At 39.7% G+C, this 21,909-nt stretch overlaps 1 protein-coding gene across 1 annotated transcript in view; it reads left to right on the plus strand.

Annotated features, from left to right (window-relative positions):
• Nucleotides 1-21,909, plus strand: part of NECAB1 (N-terminal EF-hand calcium binding protein 1) — a 51,182-nt gene that overhangs the window by 4,138 nt on the left and 25,135 nt on the right. Inside the window, 2 exon segments of the mRNA XM_053942715.1 lie at nt 8,214-8,322; nt 20,699-20,724. Coding sequence (XP_053798690.1) covers nt 8,214-8,322; nt 20,699-20,724 — 135 coding nt within the window.

Consider the following 21,909-nt stretch of genomic DNA (forward strand, 5'->3'; position numbering starts at 1 on the left):
TTCCTACCTGTATACGGTTTCTTTACAACATATTATTGGCAGAAAAGTGGCTAAGTTCAGTCACTTCAGTTCTATTAATTTAAATCCATGAACTTGAAATTATTTCAGCTTTTAGGCCTTAATTGTGTTTGCTCAACCATCAATTGCCCATGGGACTTCCACTTTGCTAATCTAGCAATGCACAGGCTTGTGCCAAATTGATAATGAGATTTGTTTCAAGGTTGTAAAGTTAAGTACATTTTCAGAAAGGTCATTGGATATGTGACCACTTACTGAAAATGTTTATTTACATTGTTGTCACCATAAATTATTAGTTTTGGTTAATGACAGGTCTACTTGCACTTTCAGTGTCACCTTTCTGTGCTACAGGAAATCAACTATTGGCTTTCAGTAACTAATACTATATTACTGTCCATGACACAGCCCTGTTAAATTCTCCCATATACTTTTAATAGAACCTTCTCTGCTGTATTCATTCACTTTGTGAGATTAAAACACCTTCAGAGAAATATCATCAAAAGCTTTACTAGATTCTTGCTAGACAGAAAGGGAAAAAAAATTTAAAAAGTGGATTGAGCTGATAAATAGGAGTATTGTATGAGCATTTTTACTATGAATTTGTGGACTGTGGGACTTCAGGTGAGCCTTCCACAGCAAGGAAAGGCAAATATTCCTGCAAAGGCAGTATAAAATGAAAGACCAAAAGAGCCAAGACATTCCACTGAACTGCTGGTACTCAAAAATGCTACAATAATTTATGGCATCTGTGTTCAATTAAGTCCTTTAGCAAACAACCATGTGAATGAAGTCATACAAATGGCTTCTTTCTTTGCCAGCCCAGGTACATATATCATTCTGTTACTGTCCTGTTTCTGGAAATACCAGCTATGCAGAGATTCCATGAGAGGATCAGCTTCATAAACTCCATCAGAAGTTCTTATTTCATGGCTGTGCAGCTCTGCTTTTTGTGGAGCTGACCCATACATCTCCCATAAATGAAAAGGTCATATGATTTTTTTAAAGGGAGAACAAGGCACAGGGAAGGATTTTAAAGAACTATATGGTTCATAATATTGACAAAAACAACAGAAAATCCTGAGGGGAAAAAAGCAATTTCATAAAGGTGAGGCGCTGCACACTGACCTTTTTGGAAAGGAGAAGTTTCAGGTCTGTATGTCAAAATGAAATTTTGGTCAGATTTACTTTATAGAACTCCACATGCTCAAAGGAAAGCATGTGGATTTCACATGGGACTAATTTGGAAAAAAAATTCCAGCTAAAAGGAAAAATCTTTGTTTAATTTCTTGTACTATTTAAAACAAAATCAAATTCATTAAATTCCTCCCGAAAAATAAAATCTTGTCCCTATCCTGCAATGGAGGGAGCAAAGAAAAATGGGAAATTGGAACTGCCAAATGCAGTCTTTTCTAATTTAAAAAAAAAAATTGTTTCCCTCATCTCACAAGAAACAGTGGTTGCCTCACACATGCGTGAATGCAGCACCTGCATGTGCTTGTTTGCATGAGGTGTCTCTCTTAACCCCTGATATGCCAGGAGGGATGTGGGGCACCCCATTAGCCTTGCAGTGACCTTCAGTCAAGTGAAATTATATGAGTTGTTGGTGAATGTCACCCAGGGGCCTCTTCTGACCATGCAGCTGTGACATGTGCCCAATTAGAATTGCCTCCTGCCCTAATTCCCCCCTCTTAGCACAGGAATGGAATTTCAAATACAGACTACATTGCAGAAGTCCAATCACAAACAGTGTGACTGTCAAAATAGATGGGGAAAAAAAAAAAAAAAAGATAATAATCTACTGAGAATGTAACCCTTGATCTTGCAAGTGTAACAAGGGGAAGGTGCCTCAACTCAACATAGACCAAAGGCAAGGAGCGCCACAAAATAACTAGAGAAAAGTGCCCTGCCTTTGCTGGCATCCTGGTGGTCATTTCTCTTCCGATCCCTCTGGGGAAGAGGACCACTGCCTTTGCCTTTTGCCATCTTCAGGTCTGGATCTCCTCTCCTGCTCTGGAGACATGGCATGCTCTGGCATTTGAGACTCCCCTTGGCACTTTTCAGTGTCCATCCAGTCAAATCTGGAGGGAGTGACTCCTAGCTCTGTCCCCCAGGAGGAGTAGCTTTCAGCTGTCTCTCTCCTCCACAAATTCAAATTGGTATTTGATTATGGCCTTGTTCCAAACTTAACAGCTCCTGCCCCCAAGCTCTTGGATGCCTCTAAGCCCTAAGGAGGGCAACCCTAATATGACAAGTTTGGAAAAGATGGTTTGCGCATAGATGCTTTCATTGATTTGTAAATACAAGTCAGCTGTTAAAAAAAAAAAAAAAAAAAAAAAAAAAAAACACTGAGTAAAACTATGCCTCAAACATTCTTAAAGCTCCTAAGAGGAAGATATTTGAAAACATCATTGGTAATATCTGCTACAGAAGCAGACATTTTTGTAAAAACCCAAAAAGCCTGAACAGCAAGGAACACTGTAAACAGTATGCTCCAGGCAGTCAGGAATGACTGCAAACAAATGAGGAAAAACTGACTAAACAAAAGAAGACTAAAGCTCCATAGACTGACAAACCTGAATATCAAACAACCAGCAGATTTGCAACAGAAACTTTTTTAATGTCAGAATCACTGCATTTATGTCTGGTTTAATTTTTTTTCTCTGACATTTCAAACAAGCACTCACTGAAAGCTTTTGTTTTTCCCCTAAAAATATATATCTTTTTTAATGTATTTGAACTAGGATCTATAAAATGAAAAATGGTCAGATGACACTAATCTTTGAATTCTGTCATATTCAGTACCCCTGATGTTCATGATACAGAGGAGGCACACCAGGCTTTTAAATGTAGAATTCTGAAACTGTATAAAATACTGTGATTATATATGCAGCATATTGATTACAATCATCTGGGGATTTCAGCCCAGCTCTAAAACCATGGTAACACTAGCCTAACAAAAACTGTGGGTCATAAATAAAGGATTCCTTAAAATAAGACAAATGCAGCAGTAGCACCCTGTCCATTTCACTGGTGTCAGTGACCAAAGGGATTGATTCACAGATCATAGGCTTTTGAATGACCAACAAAATTTCCAGAAAATAACCAAAATGCCTCTGAAGTGCACCTGTATGATCATCAGGAGGAAATCTTGCAATGCCTACTCCAGAGTCAGTTTTGCATAGGTCAGAATATGTGTTTTCCTATTCATTATTTAGTGACAGTGCCATTTCAGAATAAACACTGACTTTTCATCTGAGTCTTCTACCACCTGTCAGTTCATGTGTCTATAGGTGAGCTCTGGAAGGTTGAAAGCTGCCTCACTGCAGCAGTTCTCAGACTGGGACTTTTCAGTGGCTCTAGCTTGTTTACCAGAGTGCTAGTTCATACCCTGTCTGAGGATTTAGGCAATATGCCTCTGAGAGGCAGAGAAAGCACCTTGGGAAAGGGATCTCTGGAATCTTTCCCAATTTTCTGTCAGAATTGGCCTGCAGGCTCACAAATTCCCACTTATTGGGTTAAACTTTTTTCCAAGAAAAATTTTGGAGTTATACCAAGGCAAAGAATGCCAAGTCCTTGATTTCAGCATTTTTTATCTAGGCCAGTATCTCCTAACCTGTGGCTATAACATCCTGTCATCTCATGAGATCTTCAGCTAGCCCAGAGACTACCCCAGAAGTTCTGCTCGGTGGTAGCTGTGTCAGTGCACAGGCTCTCCCCTCCATATGGACTGGCCAGAGAGATCACAGGGTGACCCATCTCTTGTATGACCTCCCTGGAGAAAACCAGCAATGTACAGGAATCCCTTGGGAAAGCTTGATGCACCATGATACCCAGAAGAGCCAGGTCTGAGTGGCCCAAAGTGGCCATGTTTTGGCTACAGATTTACTGAATGACTTTGCAGAGCACATTTTCTAAACAGAAGTCAGAGGACAGAAATTCTCTGAACTGCATCCCTGATTTAAGCTCCCAAGTTACTCAGTGAATGGATTAGTAAGGCAAAACCCTTGCAGTACATCCCATGAACTCTCACCACATTACTGTTTGCTTCCTGACCATCTGGATCCACTGCAGACATCACCCTGCATCCTGTTCCAGAGCCCAGGCTCAGCTTGGGGTGGGATTTCCCATCCCACCTCTCTGGGTCCTTCAAGTGCTGCATGGCTGGACTCTGTGCTACGGATCCCCAAAAACAATTCTATAGAAATAACCTAAACCCTTGCCCTGTTAGCCTTGGAATCACTGTTACTTGTGTGAAGCTTTTCCAGCATAACAGATGGAATAATGGCTCAAAATCCTTATTTCTGATTTTATCAACATGCAATACAGATCAGAGTCAATAAAAGCTTAGTGCATTTGCCCAGACTCTTTAAATCTTCATCTATGTCTGTGCTTCTTCTGATGCAACCCCCTTATGACTGGGACCTAGTGGATATTATTAGCATGCTCGCCTTGGCACACTGAAATTTGTTATTTTGGCAGATCTTTCTTGGTCTGATTCCAGCCTGATATGCCATATGTCAATAAACCACATGGGTTTCATCTTTTTGCATCTGGTTCAGTCCATCTATGTTTATTGTGATGTGCCCTCTCCCACTACCTTGTTTTCTCTGTGCATAGGGCAATATCTTATAGCACTCAAGTAATCTGATCCAAACCTTTTACAGCAAGTGTGGACTGTCAGTTCCTTCCACAGGAAAAGTCCCACAGCAGGTCCCCAGGAGCAGGTGAGCTGGGAGGAGGCACGTTCACTCTGCCTTCCCAGTGTGTTTGCTTCAGCCATGCAGGCAGCTGTGGCTCACATGAAACACTTGAAGGCTTTAGGTTCTAAAAAGGCAGATGGATTCAAAACTCCATAAAGGGCTGTCACAACACCCACAAGAGAAACTGAGCTGCCATTGAGAATTGTGAGGGCCTGAATGAGTCTGTGTTTTGGCTCTTGGATTTCCCATGGCAGAAGTGACTTTGAGCACTGTCATTTCCTAGTCCCTGTTGTACCTTCCTGGTGAATAAATACTTTCTGCCACTGTGAGTTTTTCCATTTATTAATATCACTTGTTGTTTGCTCTTCTTCCTTTGCTAATTGTTGGCCTACAGGGGCAGAGATCTGTTCTTACAGATCTGTGCTTATAAACAACTTCACTGCCCTGGTAGTGTGCATGCTGCCAGCCTGGAGGCAGGTTTGGCACTATCTGATTGGGCTAAGACGGCTCTGAGGGCTCAGTTATCCAAATCACATCCTTCTGAGGTGAACCCCAGGATGACTTTTAGCCAAGAGTGGTTTTCCCCTCTGATTGCCAATGTGACTCTTCCAAGTGCCATAAGCCCTAGGGCTCCCGTTCAGCCATATGAGCTCCATCTGATGTGGCTCCTGCTATGAAAAGACTGTTTTTTAAACTGCTTAGAAGGCTCACAATCCTAACAGGATGCCCAAAATAGTGGAAGTGGTTTAGTTGTCCTCTAGCATTTGCTGGCATGTCTGTGAGACATCCCTCTTCTCTACATCACTGTAACTTCCTTCACCAGCTGCAGTCTCACCATTTGCCATTATTTTGTGCACAGAGGCTCCAAATACGTCTGTGCCCTTGTCCATTATTCACTCAATACCTTTTGACTTGCTGAAATCACCTTTCAACTCAGAGACTGTGTGTGACTTTCCTCTGTTAGATATGCTGCTCTCTACTGAAGGCATCAGCTATTCAAAAAATATCCTGGAGAGTATATTAGCATTTCTGCAGCAGACTGGCTGGGGGTTATCTCTTGGGCATATTTTACACAGAAAACCATCTATTTGATAGACAAGTGAATTTTACTGAAATAAATGTGAGAATGCAATTGTAACCTGGAGGAAGGCTCCTGTAAACCACTGTGTGAATCTATTTCTAAATTTGCAAGTGCAATCTGGGGGATTTATTTTATTGTTTATATTTTCATTTTATTTACTTGTCTGCCAGTTGGAAGACAAAGGAGAAGAGGTGACTGTGCCTGTTTATGAAGAAGCCCTTCTTTTGAAAGATGTCAGAGAAGACATACAAAAGCAAGCAAATCTTACAAAACAGCTTCTTAAATAACATTGTCAAGACAAATACAGCTGAAGGTTGATTTCTCTGATTGATGCATAGCTTCAGAGAAGTTTATTTCATTACTCATCCTTCCCCTGTCACTTTGCCAGTGGCAAGGATTGAAGACTCTCTAATAGAGGTTTCTGCTCAGCACTTAAACCAGATAGCGTTTATCTGGGCACTCCAAGGGCAGTGAGGTGTGCCCAGGGCAGTGGTGCTGAGGACACATGACACAGCCTTTAAAATAAAAGCTATTCTTGACACCTGGGGGGAGGGGGAAAACCAGCTGTCTAGGCAAATACATCTTCAGTTTAACAGCACAGGGAGCACTTGTTCAGCATTGGATCTGATCTTCATCTGAGCACTGAGGAAGCACAAGGATGGCCACTGGCAGTGAAGACCTCCCCAGCTGCTCTGGCAAAACAGTTACACTCATACAAAATCAGAGAAATGTCCTGGATAATTGTCACCAGATGACACAAGGAAAAACGACGCACCACAGCTTTGGTCACGATGAAGAGACTAATTTATTTTCTCTGACTCCAATCTTTTATAGTTCTTAAAAGATGCCAGTGGATTGGAGGGTGAACGTGCCACCTCTCCAACGACACTGGACAAAGTACCTGTACATCAAATTTCTCCGCCTCTATGAAAGAATGCAAAACAATAGGTTGTTTACAGAAAGTTGTGTGGGAAAGTTCTCTACAAGAATGTAAACTCAGAAGGCTTTAGAAAACTCTTGATAATCAGGGCAACAGATAATCAGAGCTTTTTTTTAGTAAAAGTAATTGTATGAAGTCTGTAAGTAACAAACAGGTTCAAAAGTCCTTGTGTTTTGCCAGAAACAATCTCAGTGATTTGTCACTCAATGTCAATAACATTCAGAATGTTATTAAGACTAAACAGCAGTGAACCAAAAGGCAATGTCTGCTCTTGGATGACAAAAAATTAAAGAAAATAATTAAACTACCCAGTCTTTTGGTGGATCAGTGATTTTCTGGATTGCAATAAATCCAATGATCCTGAAGGACCAAAACAGACTTGTTTAGTATTTTGTGTCATACCCCAGGCTGTTCTATGGGTAAACTCATATGTTTATCTCAGGAAAGTTGCCAGAACTCACTGAGTATTCTCAGTCACAAGTATTCTTGAATATGCATATAACTTGCATGCAAATCAGCCTTCCCAGCAAAGTATAAAGCTGCAGAAGTGGTTTGATTAAGCAATTGATTGTATCTGTAAGAGCCAAAGGAAGCATATCTGTGAGAACACTCAGCTCAACACACTCAATATTTTATATTCCTTCTCTGTAACCAGAGCCAAATGGCAAATGTATTTAGATTCTCAGCTAGGTAATCATTGCAGTTTTGTGCCGTCTTGGTTTCTGGCTCTTGAAGATCTTGACATTTTATTTTGGTTGTAATGATGATCCAGCTACAATTGGTCTTTTCAAAATGGTTTCAAATATTTCAAAATGGTTTTGTTGAAGCAGACATTTAATTTGTACAATTTTGAAACCTCTTCAAGATATCTGAAGTGATATATTCCGGTCAAATTATGAAATAATAGCAAGTAAAAGAAGAACAAAACTTCTCAGCTCTACTCTTCAAATCTGCCTCCTGTAGTAGAGCATGTAGTCACAGGAATTAGATACTGCCTTTATAATAGATTCTTCACTACTATAAAATTAAGTCACAATACACTGTAGATGAGTCTGATGCTTAGAACATCTTAGTCTTATCCTCTACAGTTTTTTTAGTGCCCTATGAGGGATTCAGTATATTACTGAGGGAAAGAAAGAAACATGTGAACTTACATTTAGTGCTACCCAAAAAAAAGTTGTGAAGTGTTAGGCTGTAAAAACTTTCTTTATGCTTCATGCAAAGGCTCAATCAATTTAGATAAATTATTATTTAAGTACAATTTAATCTTTCAGATTTCTTCTAAACAACAGAGAAAGGTGAATCTTTATTTGACTTTTGTTTGCTGGTTATCACCCTTGCATTTAAAATGCCAAGTTTCTACACTTCAGCTGAAGACCTAGAGGCTTTTAATACTTTCCTCTTGTACTGCATAAAGTAAACAAGAAATAACATAAATGAAATTAGGTCAGTTTCCATTTCTTCATTGTTTCAGATGATGGAAAACTGTCCTTTGATGAATTCAATGCTTACTTTGCTGATGGAGTTCTGAGTGGAGAAGAACTGCATGAACTTTTTCGCACCATTGATACACACAATACTGAGTAAGTGCCCCCTTCTTTCAATTCCAGTGCCACTTTCTGTACTTGCAAATGGAAAGCAGACCTCAGGCTGATTTTAGGAAACAAGTTTATGTAGAAAGCTGCTTGAAGGAAGCCAGGCTGTGTCATATCGCTATAAACTGTATAAGTGAAGTGCTTTGAAAACTTGTTGAAATAGTTGCATATTTCAATAAATGTGATCTGGGTACTGAGAACACAGGATGGAAATTGGATGCTTTCTGCATTCTCCCACCATGGAAAGAAAAGGAGCTGGGGTCTCCTTCAGGTTTAGACATGAATTCCTCAATTCTCAATTCCACTGAGTTATACTGAGATGAATACTTGGAGCAGATGTTGAGAAGGGAATAAAATAAATGAAGCAATTTATTCAAGCAATAGTAAAGAGTTGAAAAAGCCATCTTGTCTGGTGGCATGGTGCTTGTGCTGATGTGGTCCCTTGGGATATTCCTATTATGGTTGGGTTTAACAAGGGAAATAAGCTGACAGGAGCTTCATGAAGTTCAGCAAGGAGAAGTGCAAAGTCCTGCTTCTGGGAAGAAACAAGCCCCAGCTTTTGTGGGAAATAGAATCAAATTAAATGTAGTAGAATTCACAAGATTTTAGAATTTGTGCCAAAATAATGTCCTGAAATAAGCAGAAGAAATTGTACTTGGTCTATGGACCTGTGGGGAATAAAAAATACTACAGAATTTATAAGGTGATTAAGGGATGTGGTGATGGAGACAGGGAGGGGGAGTCACCACCCTGGAGGTATTTGGGGGGATTTGGCAGTGCTGGGTTAACAGTTGCACTCAATGGTTTTAAAGGTCTGTTCTAACCCAAACAATTCTGTGATTCTGTAGTTGTATGCATCAATATATGCTGGGGCCCACTCAGCTGGAAAGCATCTTGGCAGAAAAGGATATTGGGTGAACACCAAGTTGAACATGAGCTAACAATGTACCCCTGTGGCCAAGAAGGTCAATGAATGACCCAGAGTCAAAACCTCATTTCAGAGCCAGACTCATTCACACAGCTTTGGACTTCCTCATATGTACCACATATCTGTGTAAGTGGTTTTATTTTACCATAATTCCATTTGTCTGCAAGCATCCTGATAAAGGCAGTAATTCTTGATACTGAGCAAGATTTATAAGAAAAAAATACATGTTCTAAATCTATTTTTCCTTGGTTTTTATTTGTAAAGCTTTTTTAATTAAATACTGTTATTATTATTATTACACCAGTTTCTCTTTAACAGAGAATATATCAATCTGAAAAATATGTAGAAAAGTGAGGATAACATTATTTCCTCCTGGTAGATAGGCACACCTGAAGAATTGGTACAATTGTTGAATGCTGCTGCTATTAACTGAAAATAAGTAATAAAATTGTCATAGCAGCCATCTGAGATAGAGATCATTCTCACTATCCAGAAAAAGTCTTGCAAAAATCTGGGCATAAAAGTCGCAGAATACATGCTGTGAAGAGTTCAGTTTTCATGTATTTCAGGGAATGGAGCAAGTGGAAGATTAAGACAAGCTACTAAATTACCTTTTTGAACCAGAAGAAAGGGTGCTCTGTATTGTCGGATTAACATTTGTTACAGGAGTAGGAGGAGAACCTAGATATGGGTAAGAAATCATACTTGAAACTTGGATTTAAAAGAGCAACAATAAGCTTTTTGAGTGTTTTTTCATGGAGTCTTTAACTGATAAAAGGCTTTAGGGTGACATTGCATACTTTGAAAAGTATTTTACCAGGCTTGACATATAACAGAGGCAAATACATTTTAAAAGTTTTCCCCTACCCCTTTGTAAGCTTTTGAGAAACTGGTCAGCAAGATGTCACAGGCCAAGTATCAGGTGGATGTAGCAAAGAGAGACAGCTTGGCCAGTATAATATAATTTCCTTGTTAACAAAGCTTTCAAAAAAAAAAAAAAAAAATCACATGGAGCAGATATAGTGAGGCAAAATCTTTACTCACTGGAATTTCCTGAAAAGGGCAAGTTATGGTAAAATGCCTCAAATTAACGAGCTAGCTAAGAAAAGTAGCAAAATGTTCATTGAACCTTAGGAAGTGTTTTAATGTAAGCATTAGGAGAATCATGTACATATCAAACAATCCCCAAACCATCTATTTTAAGATAGAAGTTTTCACTTCCAAATTATCTAAGGGTATGAAATGGAAATTATGCAACTCAGAAGTACTTTATGGCTGGTTTTAGTAGGGGAGGGCAAAGAATTCTGCTCATTTTTGTAGCTAGTGGGAGGAGATTTGCACAGATTATTTTGTCTCTCTTATCCAATTAAAATGCATACACTGTCAAACTCTGGGCAAATCTTTTATCTTCTCTCTGCTTCATTTCACTATTTACAAATTGAAGACTGTAGCTCCCTATCCTAGAAATATTTTGTAAGTGTTGTGATTATGCAGTGATTTACACTACATGTAAATACCTAGGATAGATGTCTAGGGAAGCATGTCATGATCCCTTAGTTAATTTCTTGGAGTATCTCAAGATTTCGTAACCATCTTGTCACAAGAGTAGACTTTGGGCTGTTTCCACCTGCATTAAATCCTCTAGCTTTGCCATCATTCAAAACCTCACTGTCTGTGTGCACAAGTCTTTGTACTTTAAAGCCTGAAGATGAAAAAGGAGATGTGGCCTTGGGGTGACGGACCACAAACTCAGGCAATTTGAATTCCCTTCTCAACTATGCTGCAGCAATTTTCCAATAAAAGATTCAAAGCATGAAAGACTTACACTGGCTTAACACTTCTAAGGGAACTAAATTAAGCAGGTATTAAACCCCACTATTACACAGGCCCTAATGTCGGTCTGGTTGAAGTGAGATTTAGATTATTAACTTTTAAAAAGACTGATCCAAGCTAATGCAACATGCTTGTCACAAAGCAAATAGGCTGTGGAAGACTGCTGAAATGAGTAATTACCATTTCCAATGTGATACCAGGGAAAATAACAGAGGGTTTAACTTCCCAGTAATTCAGGTTGTGTCTGCCTGACTGACTAGGATCTCTGCACCTTGGTATTTGAAGCAGTCAGTGTTCTCTTTTTACAGAGCAAAAGAAGAGTCAATTAGTGCCTAATCAGCAGGAAAAACACAAATGAGTAAGAATTAGTTACTGCCGCATCAAGTTTCCAAGACATAGGTTGAATAGGAGTTTATTATGACAGGATGAATTTAAATGTACATTTTTTTTCTAGACCCAAAAGTACAGGTTATTCATTCAGGGCAGATCATTGCTTTTACTGGACATTTGCACTAGCTGAGGTTATTTCCTCAATACATAATTTGGACATATATCTTGCAGTTTATGGAGGTATTTCCATGCATACTATTTTTCTTTCTATTAAAAATCTCTACCTTATCTTTTTCTAACATTTGAAATATTAAATAAATACCATTAAAGACACAGTGTACAAATTGATTGCCTACATTTTTAGCTTCTTTTTTCCTTTGGATACAGCCAAAAACAAATGTATAAGACAACCAAATTAGGTGAAGTAGCGTATCCATGCAAAAAGGAATTTATTTTTCCACCTTTTAGTACTGCTATGATATTTTCCCTTTCTTGAAGATAATTAGTGATTAGTGATTTACCTTTCTTGAAGGTGATTAGGCCATACAGTGAGCATTCCTGACATGTAATTAGTACAAGGTAACTGCTTTAGGGGAGTAGCAGTTAACCATTCTTCTGTAAGTGCGGTTTCCAGTATTGTCATTACTTCAGAGTGAAGCTGAAAGTAAATAAAGCATTTTACTGCCACTGAGAATCACTTCTATTTGTGCTTTCCAGGATCTCATGAAACCTTTGGGCAATCACCTACCATTAAATGGTATAAAGAAGCATCTGTGGAGAGTCCACGCTCAGATGCCCTCACACTGCCAGTGGAGGAAAGGCTTTGCATTGATGCAGAAGTGATCAGGTCTAGGCTGTTACAGCCACATCTCCAGGACTCTGGTTTCCTAGCATGCATTTTCTTCTGCTGCAAAGTAGTGTCTTGTATTTAAAGACCCCTAAAAAAACCCCAACCAAACAAATACAGGCAGGAAATCAAGAGCAGTGACTTAAGCTTCAGCCTGGAGTTTGTACAGTGATTCTCCTCCCCTTTTTCATAATTAAGTGATTTGCAGGTAGACCCAGTATAAACATACTCTAAGCATCTGGGCAACATCTTAGGCTCTTTTTAAGTTATCAGGAGATCAAGGTAGATCCCCACAGTTTCTTGAGCAGGAGCCAAGCCCCCAGAGTAAGAGTTAGACCAATATATGTTCATGTCTGTGAGCAGGGAAGGGGCAAGGAGAAGGGCTTATCTTTCTGTCCTGATTTGACGTATATTTGACATGACATCCATGTTACAAATCTGTAATGTCAGTTTGGACCTGGTCAGTGCTTGTCCTAACACTTAAAAAAATGTCAATGCATTCTATTTGAAATCCTTTCTGGAGATATGTGAAGGTGAAGGAAACCCATTGTGGTTCCTTGCCCCTCTCTCCTCCCCCAGTCTGAGCTCCAAGCTCCTCAGTGCTCAGTGAGGCTCTGCGGAGCTGATGGGGGCAATGGGAAAGGTGTTGGAGCAAATGTCAGTGCTGCAAAGTCACCAGAAGACTTTCTTTTTGCTGACAAGGAGGGTCATGGAGAACATGGTCTGCATGGAGCTGAAGTAATTTCGGACCTGAAGACCCACATATTCTGCTGTCTCAGAGCATTCTGGTTATTAACTGAATGCGAAACATCCTTCATATAAAACAATGGTGAAGCATAGTTGAGGAAGCTCTGCAGAAATACAGCTGTTTTGTTTATATGTGTTGTATAACTGTACTGAAAGTAAAGAAATGTATCAGAAGCACAGGTCTTTTTATACATGGAGAGAAAACATATAGGAAAAGTTTGAAATTAGTGGTTTAAGCGGTGAAGTCTGTTACAACTCATTTCTTTGGCAAATCATCTCCTGCTTAATTTTAATGTCAAGTCTGACAAGCTAGTGTTTCAGCAGAGCAAGAACCCTTGACATGGTTAATGGTTTAGAGAATAAGCCTTCACAAAAGTCATTGCAAATGTAACCTCCCTTTTACCCTAATCCTTTACCCTCCCCCTACTCATGACTTCCATGGAAATTATTTTAGCATAATGGCATCCTCCGGGAAAAGGTGTCAGAAGATAATGAGAATATTCAGCAAAGTTATGAACTAGGAGATACACAGAAGGTCTCAAGGGGATTTAGTCTGCAGCACTGCCAGAGAGACAGTGCAATAAATGCTTCACTGATTACTGACTCACAGGAGTCTGTGGGGAATCAGAGTTATTTTTCTCCCTTTGTGCATTGGTAAAATGAAGTCCTTAGTCCTTAGTCAGTCCTTAGTCCTGGTTACAAGGTGAGAGGGATGCTAGAACTATTGAGGGCCTGGGGTGCAGGCAGCCTCCTTAAGGTAGGGAGGCCCCATTAAAACTTTGTGTGTGGCATAAGTTAAACTGTGCACAAGATACAGATGAGTTTGGTGAGGATCTGAGAGCCTTGGCCACCTGCAGCACTGAGCTTATGCTGGGAATTTGGGGAGTGTGTCATGCTGCATGCACAGCAGATGGAGGGATGGGACATGGCACTATGGAGACATCTACACTTGCATGCCTGTGTGTCAGCAGGATGTCTAAGGCTCCCTCGTGCTCAGGGAAGTCACTGGCACCTAAAATGTGATACTGTTCACATGGGCTTCAGGTCAGTTGCCCAGGCATTAGGCATTTAAGATGTTCACACTTGAAAACCAGCCCAAAGTGGAAAGGTTGCCCAGGCATTAGGCATTTAAGATGTTCACACTTGAAAACCAGCCCAAAGTGGAAAGTGTAACAAGAAGAAGTAGTTAGGACATAGGTGGTGGGAGAAATGCTAGAGCATTTGAAGCAACATTAGATGCCTGTGTTATATCAAATTACTTCTGGGTATGCTTCTAGATGGTCTGTTAAACCCTCTCACTCCACAGAATTCACTGGGGCTCCTGTGCCTGGCAGGGCAGGTTGGACAGCCGGCAGACATATGCACATCTACAGTTGAGACTCATCCCCAGAGTGAATAAACCTTCCTCCCACCTGCCCAGGTCTCCATTAGCAGAGCCCTAGTTCCTCCCTTGGGTCAAAAGAGAAATGCTGAGATGATCTGCCCTAGCAGCAAATTCCAAAAGGTGACAATTGGATGTAGAGAGTAAGAGGCTGGTTAGCAATCCTTGCAGCCATGGGAACCCATGAGCCTGCAGCCCAGTACTGTGCACTGAAACTAAAATGAAAGACATGTTTATATGGACCAGAATGCTTCCTTCAAGGTTCTGCTTATAAACTTAATAATAATAAGTCCTCAGCAGTTTAAATGTACTAATTATCTCTGCCTTGGATGGTTTCTTTTTGTTTTAGTTGCAAGGCCTATTTCAGTCCCATGCTATTACTGATCTTTCACAGTTCAATACAAGAAAAGAATAATTAACTAAGTAAAACAAGGAAATAAAAAAAATTATTAAGAAAAATATGACATAATAGGCAGGATCCTTAATTAGGTGAACTTCAGGTGAGTAATTTTTTTAAAGGAATTTTTGATTGCAAATTTTCAAGAGGAAAATAATATATTAAGGTTTGACTATTTTTAAAAAACTGGTTCTTTTAGATTAAATTAGAATTTCAGGCACATGGTGCAGCATTGGCATCAGAAAGATGTGTTTGCTAATATTTAAGACATGTAATTGCAGCTATTGGCTTTAACACAGATTTCTCATGACCACAGCTATAGAAATCAGTTTGGAAGTGAAGCACATAGACAAAGGCAAGATACTGGTCAGAGTGAGCTGATTATACATTTTAGTATTTCACAACTGATCAAACATGTTCACCAAGAATGATTTACTAACCTATCCTCTGGTCGGACAGACAAGCTGCAAATAGAATTTTTCATATGAGTGGTCATTTTCAATGGGAAATTCAGCTTTATGGCAATCCCTCTCAGTGAAAAAAAAAAAAATCAAACAGTAATGACTATTTTCAGTTGCCTTTAATTAAATGAAGCTGACTTAAAGTGTTTCATTTCAGTTCTGCAGTAGATAACATTGGCTTCCCTGCAGTAAGCTGGTTGCTTAATGGTAGGTGTAATCTGGTCCCTTCCATAATCTGGGTTTCCCAGAGAGCCATGAGATTTTTAATACACTCAAAAATCACCTAGAGATGTCTTGCAATGACATCAGATAGCTCTGAGGATTCTTATGTGAGTCCCATCAGGCCCCATAGATTTGTAGGGATCCAGCTGCAGCAGCAGATCTCACACAATTTCAGGGTCTGCTGGGAGTCAAACATTCTCACAGCCATAGTCCTCCAGCTCAGAGCATTGAGACCCCCTTGGTCCATCATCTGTGTTGAAGACAGAGGCAAAGAATGCATCAAACACCTCTGCCTTGTCCATGTCCCTGTTTGTGAGGTGCCCATCCCCATCCCATAACAGCTGATGTTATTTCTGTGCTACCTTTTGCCATTAATATATTTAAAATATATTTAAAATATATTTAAAATAACTTTTTATTTTCTCACACATTTCTGGTCAGCTTCAACTCCAGTTGGAGTATGAAGTCTGTAGTCTGGAGTCTTTGGCTGTATGAATTTTCTCCCTGCACTGGCAAGCTGCATCTCTGTATTCTTCCCATGTCACTTGACCTTGCTTACACTGGGCACACACATTCCTTTTCCAAAAGAAAATACCTGTTCAGCAAAGCTGACCTTCTGCCTTGTTCACTTGATTTCTGACATTTTGGAATTGCCTGCTCCTGGGCATTTCCAAGGAGTGTAAGAAACCAATGTAAACTTTTTTTTTTTGTCTAAAAATAAATCATTTAACCTCAGGGGTTTTTGTTTGGTTGGTTTTGGGTTTGTTTTTTGTTTGTTTGTTTGTTTTTTGTTTGTTTTGTTTGTTTGTTTTTGTTTTTGTTTTTGTTTTTGGGGTTTTTGTTTTTGTTTTGTTTTTGTTTTTGTTTTAATAATTTTGTGACAAAACCAGAAATAGAAACATTATCCCCTCCTATGGGGTGAAAACTCTGAAATTTGCTCTCTGTGGCAGAAGAGCCGCTGTGATGCTGCATCTCATTTCCTCATTTAGGTTTGTGTCTTCAGACTCTGAAAAAAAATCATAGCTCTGCAGCCCTTGTAGAGTGTTCTACACTACAAATTTTAGCATACACTACAAGTTTTAATAGCATTATTAAGCCTCTTTTATCAACACAAAGGCTGTTACAGCTGGGATGATTAAGGTGACTTGTCAGCTGTGTAGTCATCACATCCCTGTGAGTCACTGCTGAATGCAAAGGACTAGAGGGTTGTTTTTTCAGATGAGTTCTTAGTCAGGGAAAAAAAACCCTTTATTCTCTCCTTCAGTCCTGCCACAGGCAGAGCAGTAAGTGATGATTCTGAAGTTATTGCTTAACCTAGAGCTAAGCAAACTAGGCAATTATTTAGTGAAACAAAATGTGGGATAGTAAAAGAGCTGACCCCACTGCCCATGTCAGAGCCCAGAGAGCCAAGCTGGCTGCTGCCTTTGGGAGCCCAGAGGGTGCACAGTCCAGATGGATCTGGGATTGAAGAGCAGCAGTGTCCTCAGGGCAGCAGGAAGTTTGTCTCCCCAGGGACAGAAGCTTTGTCCCACTTCTGCCCTCTCTTCCTTCTCTCCCTTTTCTGTGACCAGAGGCTGACACCTGAGCTTCTTACAGCACTGCATCCTACTGGAAGCAGTTTTGCCTCCACTGGTAAGAAACCTTGAACAAACCTGAACAAAAGGTGTTGTTTGTTGTTGCAAAGGAGCTGTGAGGCAGAAAATCAATAAAATGGAAGTGCATACATAAGACTCCTTTGCAAAACACCCTCAGTAGTGTTGGAGCAGTTACCTCATTTTGCTGACTTGAAGTGAGATGGTACACAGGCTTTCGGGTTGCAAAGACCTTACAGCTTTTTGGCCGAGGTTGTCCATGGATGCCTATTCAGTTACCCTTGCATTGTTTAAGTAATGCTGAATTCCTTTCACTCACAAATTATATGCTTCTATTTAACAATGGGCAATACTAGCTTCAAACTTTCATCCCTAAAACCAAATTTAGCAAAGAGACATGGAAACGGGACTGAAAAGATAGTTCAAGCTTTTGAGATAAATCCTTCTCATATCTGAGAATGAAGAGAGAGCTGAAGAAGAAAGTGTTATCCTTCTCCAGTTGTAATTTGTGGAAATGATTTTCCTAAATTAAGTTAGTTCATAAAGTCTTTCATATAGTATTGGATTCTTCAATAAAATAACTGCTTTATACTTCAGACTCCATGCTCAGTAAGATATTGCCTTATCTTGTGGTCCAGGGGAAATACATAGATCTTCTGCTGATTCCCCTGCCTAGAGGTGTCTTTTGTACCATAGAACAGTATGTGTCAGGTCAGTGGATGGATCCATGGACCCACAGCTTTAACCTTTTCTCCTCCCTGGCTAACTGTAGTGGGCAGAACAAAAGCACAGCTGCTTTGTAGTTCTGCGTTTTGGACCACTTCCAGAGGTACCACAAATAAGCACTTTTGCCATGGTTCATTCAAGTGAATTTGCTTATTTTTCTGTCACTGAACAATAGATATGATCAACTTTTCACTGATCAGGACTGCTCAGTGTGAGCAGTCTTTAACAATACTTTAACAATACTTTTAACAATAGCTTGTGTTTTTTAGGTAGAGAACATTTTAGACACAGACAGGTAGAAGGACTGCATCTAGTAGTCAGAAAGCAAATTGAGAATTATCATTCTGACATGATGTGAGTGCATTTGCCTCACCCTATGATTTGGTTGCTTATTGTGAGTGGAGGGCTGGTGCCTGGAGGTGAGTCATCCAGCAAATATTGTTAATAACATGTTCAGCATTGCCAGATTAAGAGTCTAAGCAGAAGCATCCTTGGCATATGTACCCACTGAAATGAGGAACATGTGCTGCTGTAAACCTGAGTACTGAGTTACGGAAACAGCCCTCTGGTGTGCACCTCACTCCTGTACTATTAAATATTTGCCACATTTCTTTAATTGTTTCTGTAGCATTTTGCAGGGAGCTCAAAATTGTTTGTATGCAGCAAAAGAATTCTGAGGTTTATTCACAGCTTGTTTTTGAAGTGTCATGTCATTATTTCACAGAGAATAAAATAATCACTGACACAAAATTATAGCTTCCCTGCCTAGAACAACATCCCCTTCAAACAGGATGCCAAGAACAATGAAGTTTCCAAGGGTATTTATAACAGAAGGAAATACTGAGTATGCTAGACAGAAATCCATGTTCTTTATGTCCTTTCAGTGCTTCTTCACAAGCTTGCTGCACAAAATGCTTAGGATAATATTTTCTGGTTATTCATGTGTCCAGTTCTAACTGAAAATGAATTCAGCACCTGAATACTTTTCCATTTTCACTGGTTGTCCATTTGCAGCTGTGCCACTCCTATCAATAGGACAAACAACATGTTGAAAACAGGGATGCTGAAAACCTCTGAGCCACTCCCTATGTCACTAACATGGTGCTGAGGATGTTGCAAAAGAACATGGACCAGAAGGGATTTAAATATAAAATTTCAAAAGAGAGCATGAATTTGACTGGTTAACAATGTGAAAGGCTATTTTAAACTCAGTTATCAATCTGTGCATTAAGAAATGCAGAAGTGTCTTTTACATTAAGTTATTAGGGCAGATGATGTGAAGGAGCAGAAAATGCAGGGATAATGAAAAAAGAGTAAGCGCTATAACAGCAAACTCCTGTCCTTTAACCTCATCATATCCTGTCAAGGCTCTTTGACTCAGGAAATTTTCCAGTTTTCAGGGTTTCAGTTTGTATTTAAAAGGTGAACATCTGGACTGTTCCAAAATCAACTGCTGAACTGCAGAAGAGTTGGCCAGACACATTTTATCATAGATACCATAGTGATTTGTGGAGTTGCAGACACTTTTCCCCATCACATAGTTTGTTTACCAAAGAGTTGAGTTTCACAGCTTCAGCACCAGCTCTTACAGACTGTGAATTTCTTTGTACCTGCCACCAAGGTCATTGGAGAAATCAGATGCAAGTCTCATTTGCAGCCATCTCACTTGGCCTGTTCGAATGCAGATAAGAATCACCTTCAATTAATAAATGTTGTGTGAAAATCTCATTTACATTATCAATTAAATATGTTCAGAAGTTTTTATAGCCCTGAGTATGCAAGTTTGTGATAATCCAGGATCCTGCTATTTCTATCAGTTTCTCTCCCTTGTGAAATAAAAGCCAGATGTATGGAAGTTACCAGTGGAGAAAGTGATTTTAAGATAGTACTGTGCCATCATTTTATTAAAAGATCAATTAAAAAATTCCATTAAAAAGATAAGTGAAAAAGTACTAAGTGCAGTCAGCCATTCAATATTCACCCCTCAGCAAGATTCAAAGAGGACATTCATGCTTTTAAGTTTCTTTAATAACCTGTTTCTTTTCCTCCTTGGAAAAAAAACAATATGCTAACTTTCAGTAATGAGCTGTAGGTCAAATGTTTTTTTCTTTTAACTATTAAGGCCTTGCTCATGAGAGAAAGTATCACTTCAAAGTTGATCAAGATGAAATCTGCTTCAAGCAAAGAGGTTTGAATTGAATAGAACACTTCCCTGCATTTATGTATTTATGTAATGATGGCATGGGAATATGGCAGTACATCTGTATTTTTCATATTATTAATTTTGCCAGGGCTAGTAGTGGTGAAATGGTCTTGCATGGCCAGAAGGTCTTAGGAATTATGTGTGCTCATGGGCTATGTCTGGTTTTATCCTCCTTCTATAAGGCTCTCCCACAGAGGAGCACTATTGCACAGCAAGGATTCCAAACAGGAGAAGGTTTTTGTGGTTTTTTCTTCTTTAGCATGGAAGGCCAAGATTTCTGAGCCTTGCTGTCCAGCATGACAGCCACAGAAGAGGACTACAGGCAGAAAGGTGAAGGAAAAAGCCCCAAACAAAAAGTTTCTGGTGTTTAGATGGATTTCTGCAAGAACTGGGGACAAGTGTGTAAGGCCTGAGGAGCAGCACAAAGGCTGAACCTGAAAGTGAGTTTGCAGTGAGGAGGAAGGTGCCAGTGGGAACAGAGGCTGCACCTGCAGCCAGCTTCAGAAAGGCTGCAGCCTTCTGCCCTAAGGCAGCAGAGCAAGGGCAGCAAGAGTCAGGCACTTGCATCTCCTCCTGCAGCCCAAGCAGGGGGCTTCATATTGCAGTCAGGCTAATATTTGAGTTGCACTGTTTACCAATAAAACAAACAAAAAAAAATTACTAACCTCACTAACCTTCTATACTCTTATCTTTCCAGCAATCTTGACACAGAAGAGCTCTGTGGCAAGTTCTTTTTTCAGAAAGAGCATAATCTATGCCTGCAGCAGCCCTGTGCAAATAAACATGCCATGTGATTATTTTTTTCTGTTTAATCTTTGTAGCTCAAACAGAAAATAATTTCCACTCAGAGAACTCCTGGGAAAATGCAGATGGCTTATAATCTTTTCAGACTTTGTGCAGAATGTGCAGAATTTCCCTATGTGCAGAATTTACTTTGAGAATATTTTTCCTAATCAGTATTTCACACTCTCTGAGATTCAAGATCTGTTCTGTCATAAAGATAGATAGATAGATAGATAGATAGATAGATAGATGATAGATAGATGACTTGTATTTTATTTTCCCTTAGTGTGAGATATCTTTTCTAGTTACTTTCTCACTTTAACATTTGTCAGATACCCCACTAAAAGAAAACTCATTACTTTCCTCCTACTTGAGCCAGGGAGAACAGCAAGTTTGACAAGTTCTGTGATCCTTTGTCACAATAAAACTCCTGCAAGACCTAGATTTTGGCCCAATTACCCATTTCTGTGCCTCATTCTGAGCTGTGAGTCATTTCCCCAGCACCCTGTTTGCTTTCCAGCTTATCCAACAGCACCTGATTTAGGAGTGCTTCTTGCAGCAGAAAACAATTTACAAATGTTTTTGCAGGTTCTCCCACAAAATGTCAGGAAAAAAAATCATGGTTGTCAACACCAGACAATTTCTGAGGGAAACATGATAAGTTTTCCAGTAGTCAACAATGCTGAAGACCTTTAAAAGACGAATATATTGTCAAGTTGAATACCAGCTCCTTTACTCACCCACAGGGTGACATGGCCAAGAGCCCACTAAAAACCACCTCACCCTGTGGCTTATAAATATATGACAAGAGGCTTATCTGAAGTGAACTGGGCTGTGACAACTTCTGCTGGTTGAGCACCTGGCCAAAATTTTATAAACCTGGCTGAGGAAGAGAGGTGGTTTTGCTCCACATGGGATTTACTGCAGCTGATGTTGCACAGGCTTGCTGGACTTGGGGGGGGTGTCAGTCCAGCACTGACTCTGTTTATTGTCTGTTTTGATTAAATACAGGCTGCTTCAAATACCTTTTAAATCCTTCAAACGTTGCCACTAGGGTGTTTCTCATCCATGAATCTGGTACTGAATTTACTCAATCCATATTTAAGCTTGTGATTATACAGCTCT

This window comes from Vidua chalybeata, chromosome 1, assembly GCF_026979565.1.
Source record: "Vidua chalybeata isolate OUT-0048 chromosome 1, bVidCha1 merged haplotype, whole genome shotgun sequence".
Classification (NCBI taxonomy): domain Eukaryota; kingdom Metazoa; phylum Chordata; class Aves; order Passeriformes; family Viduidae; genus Vidua; species Vidua chalybeata.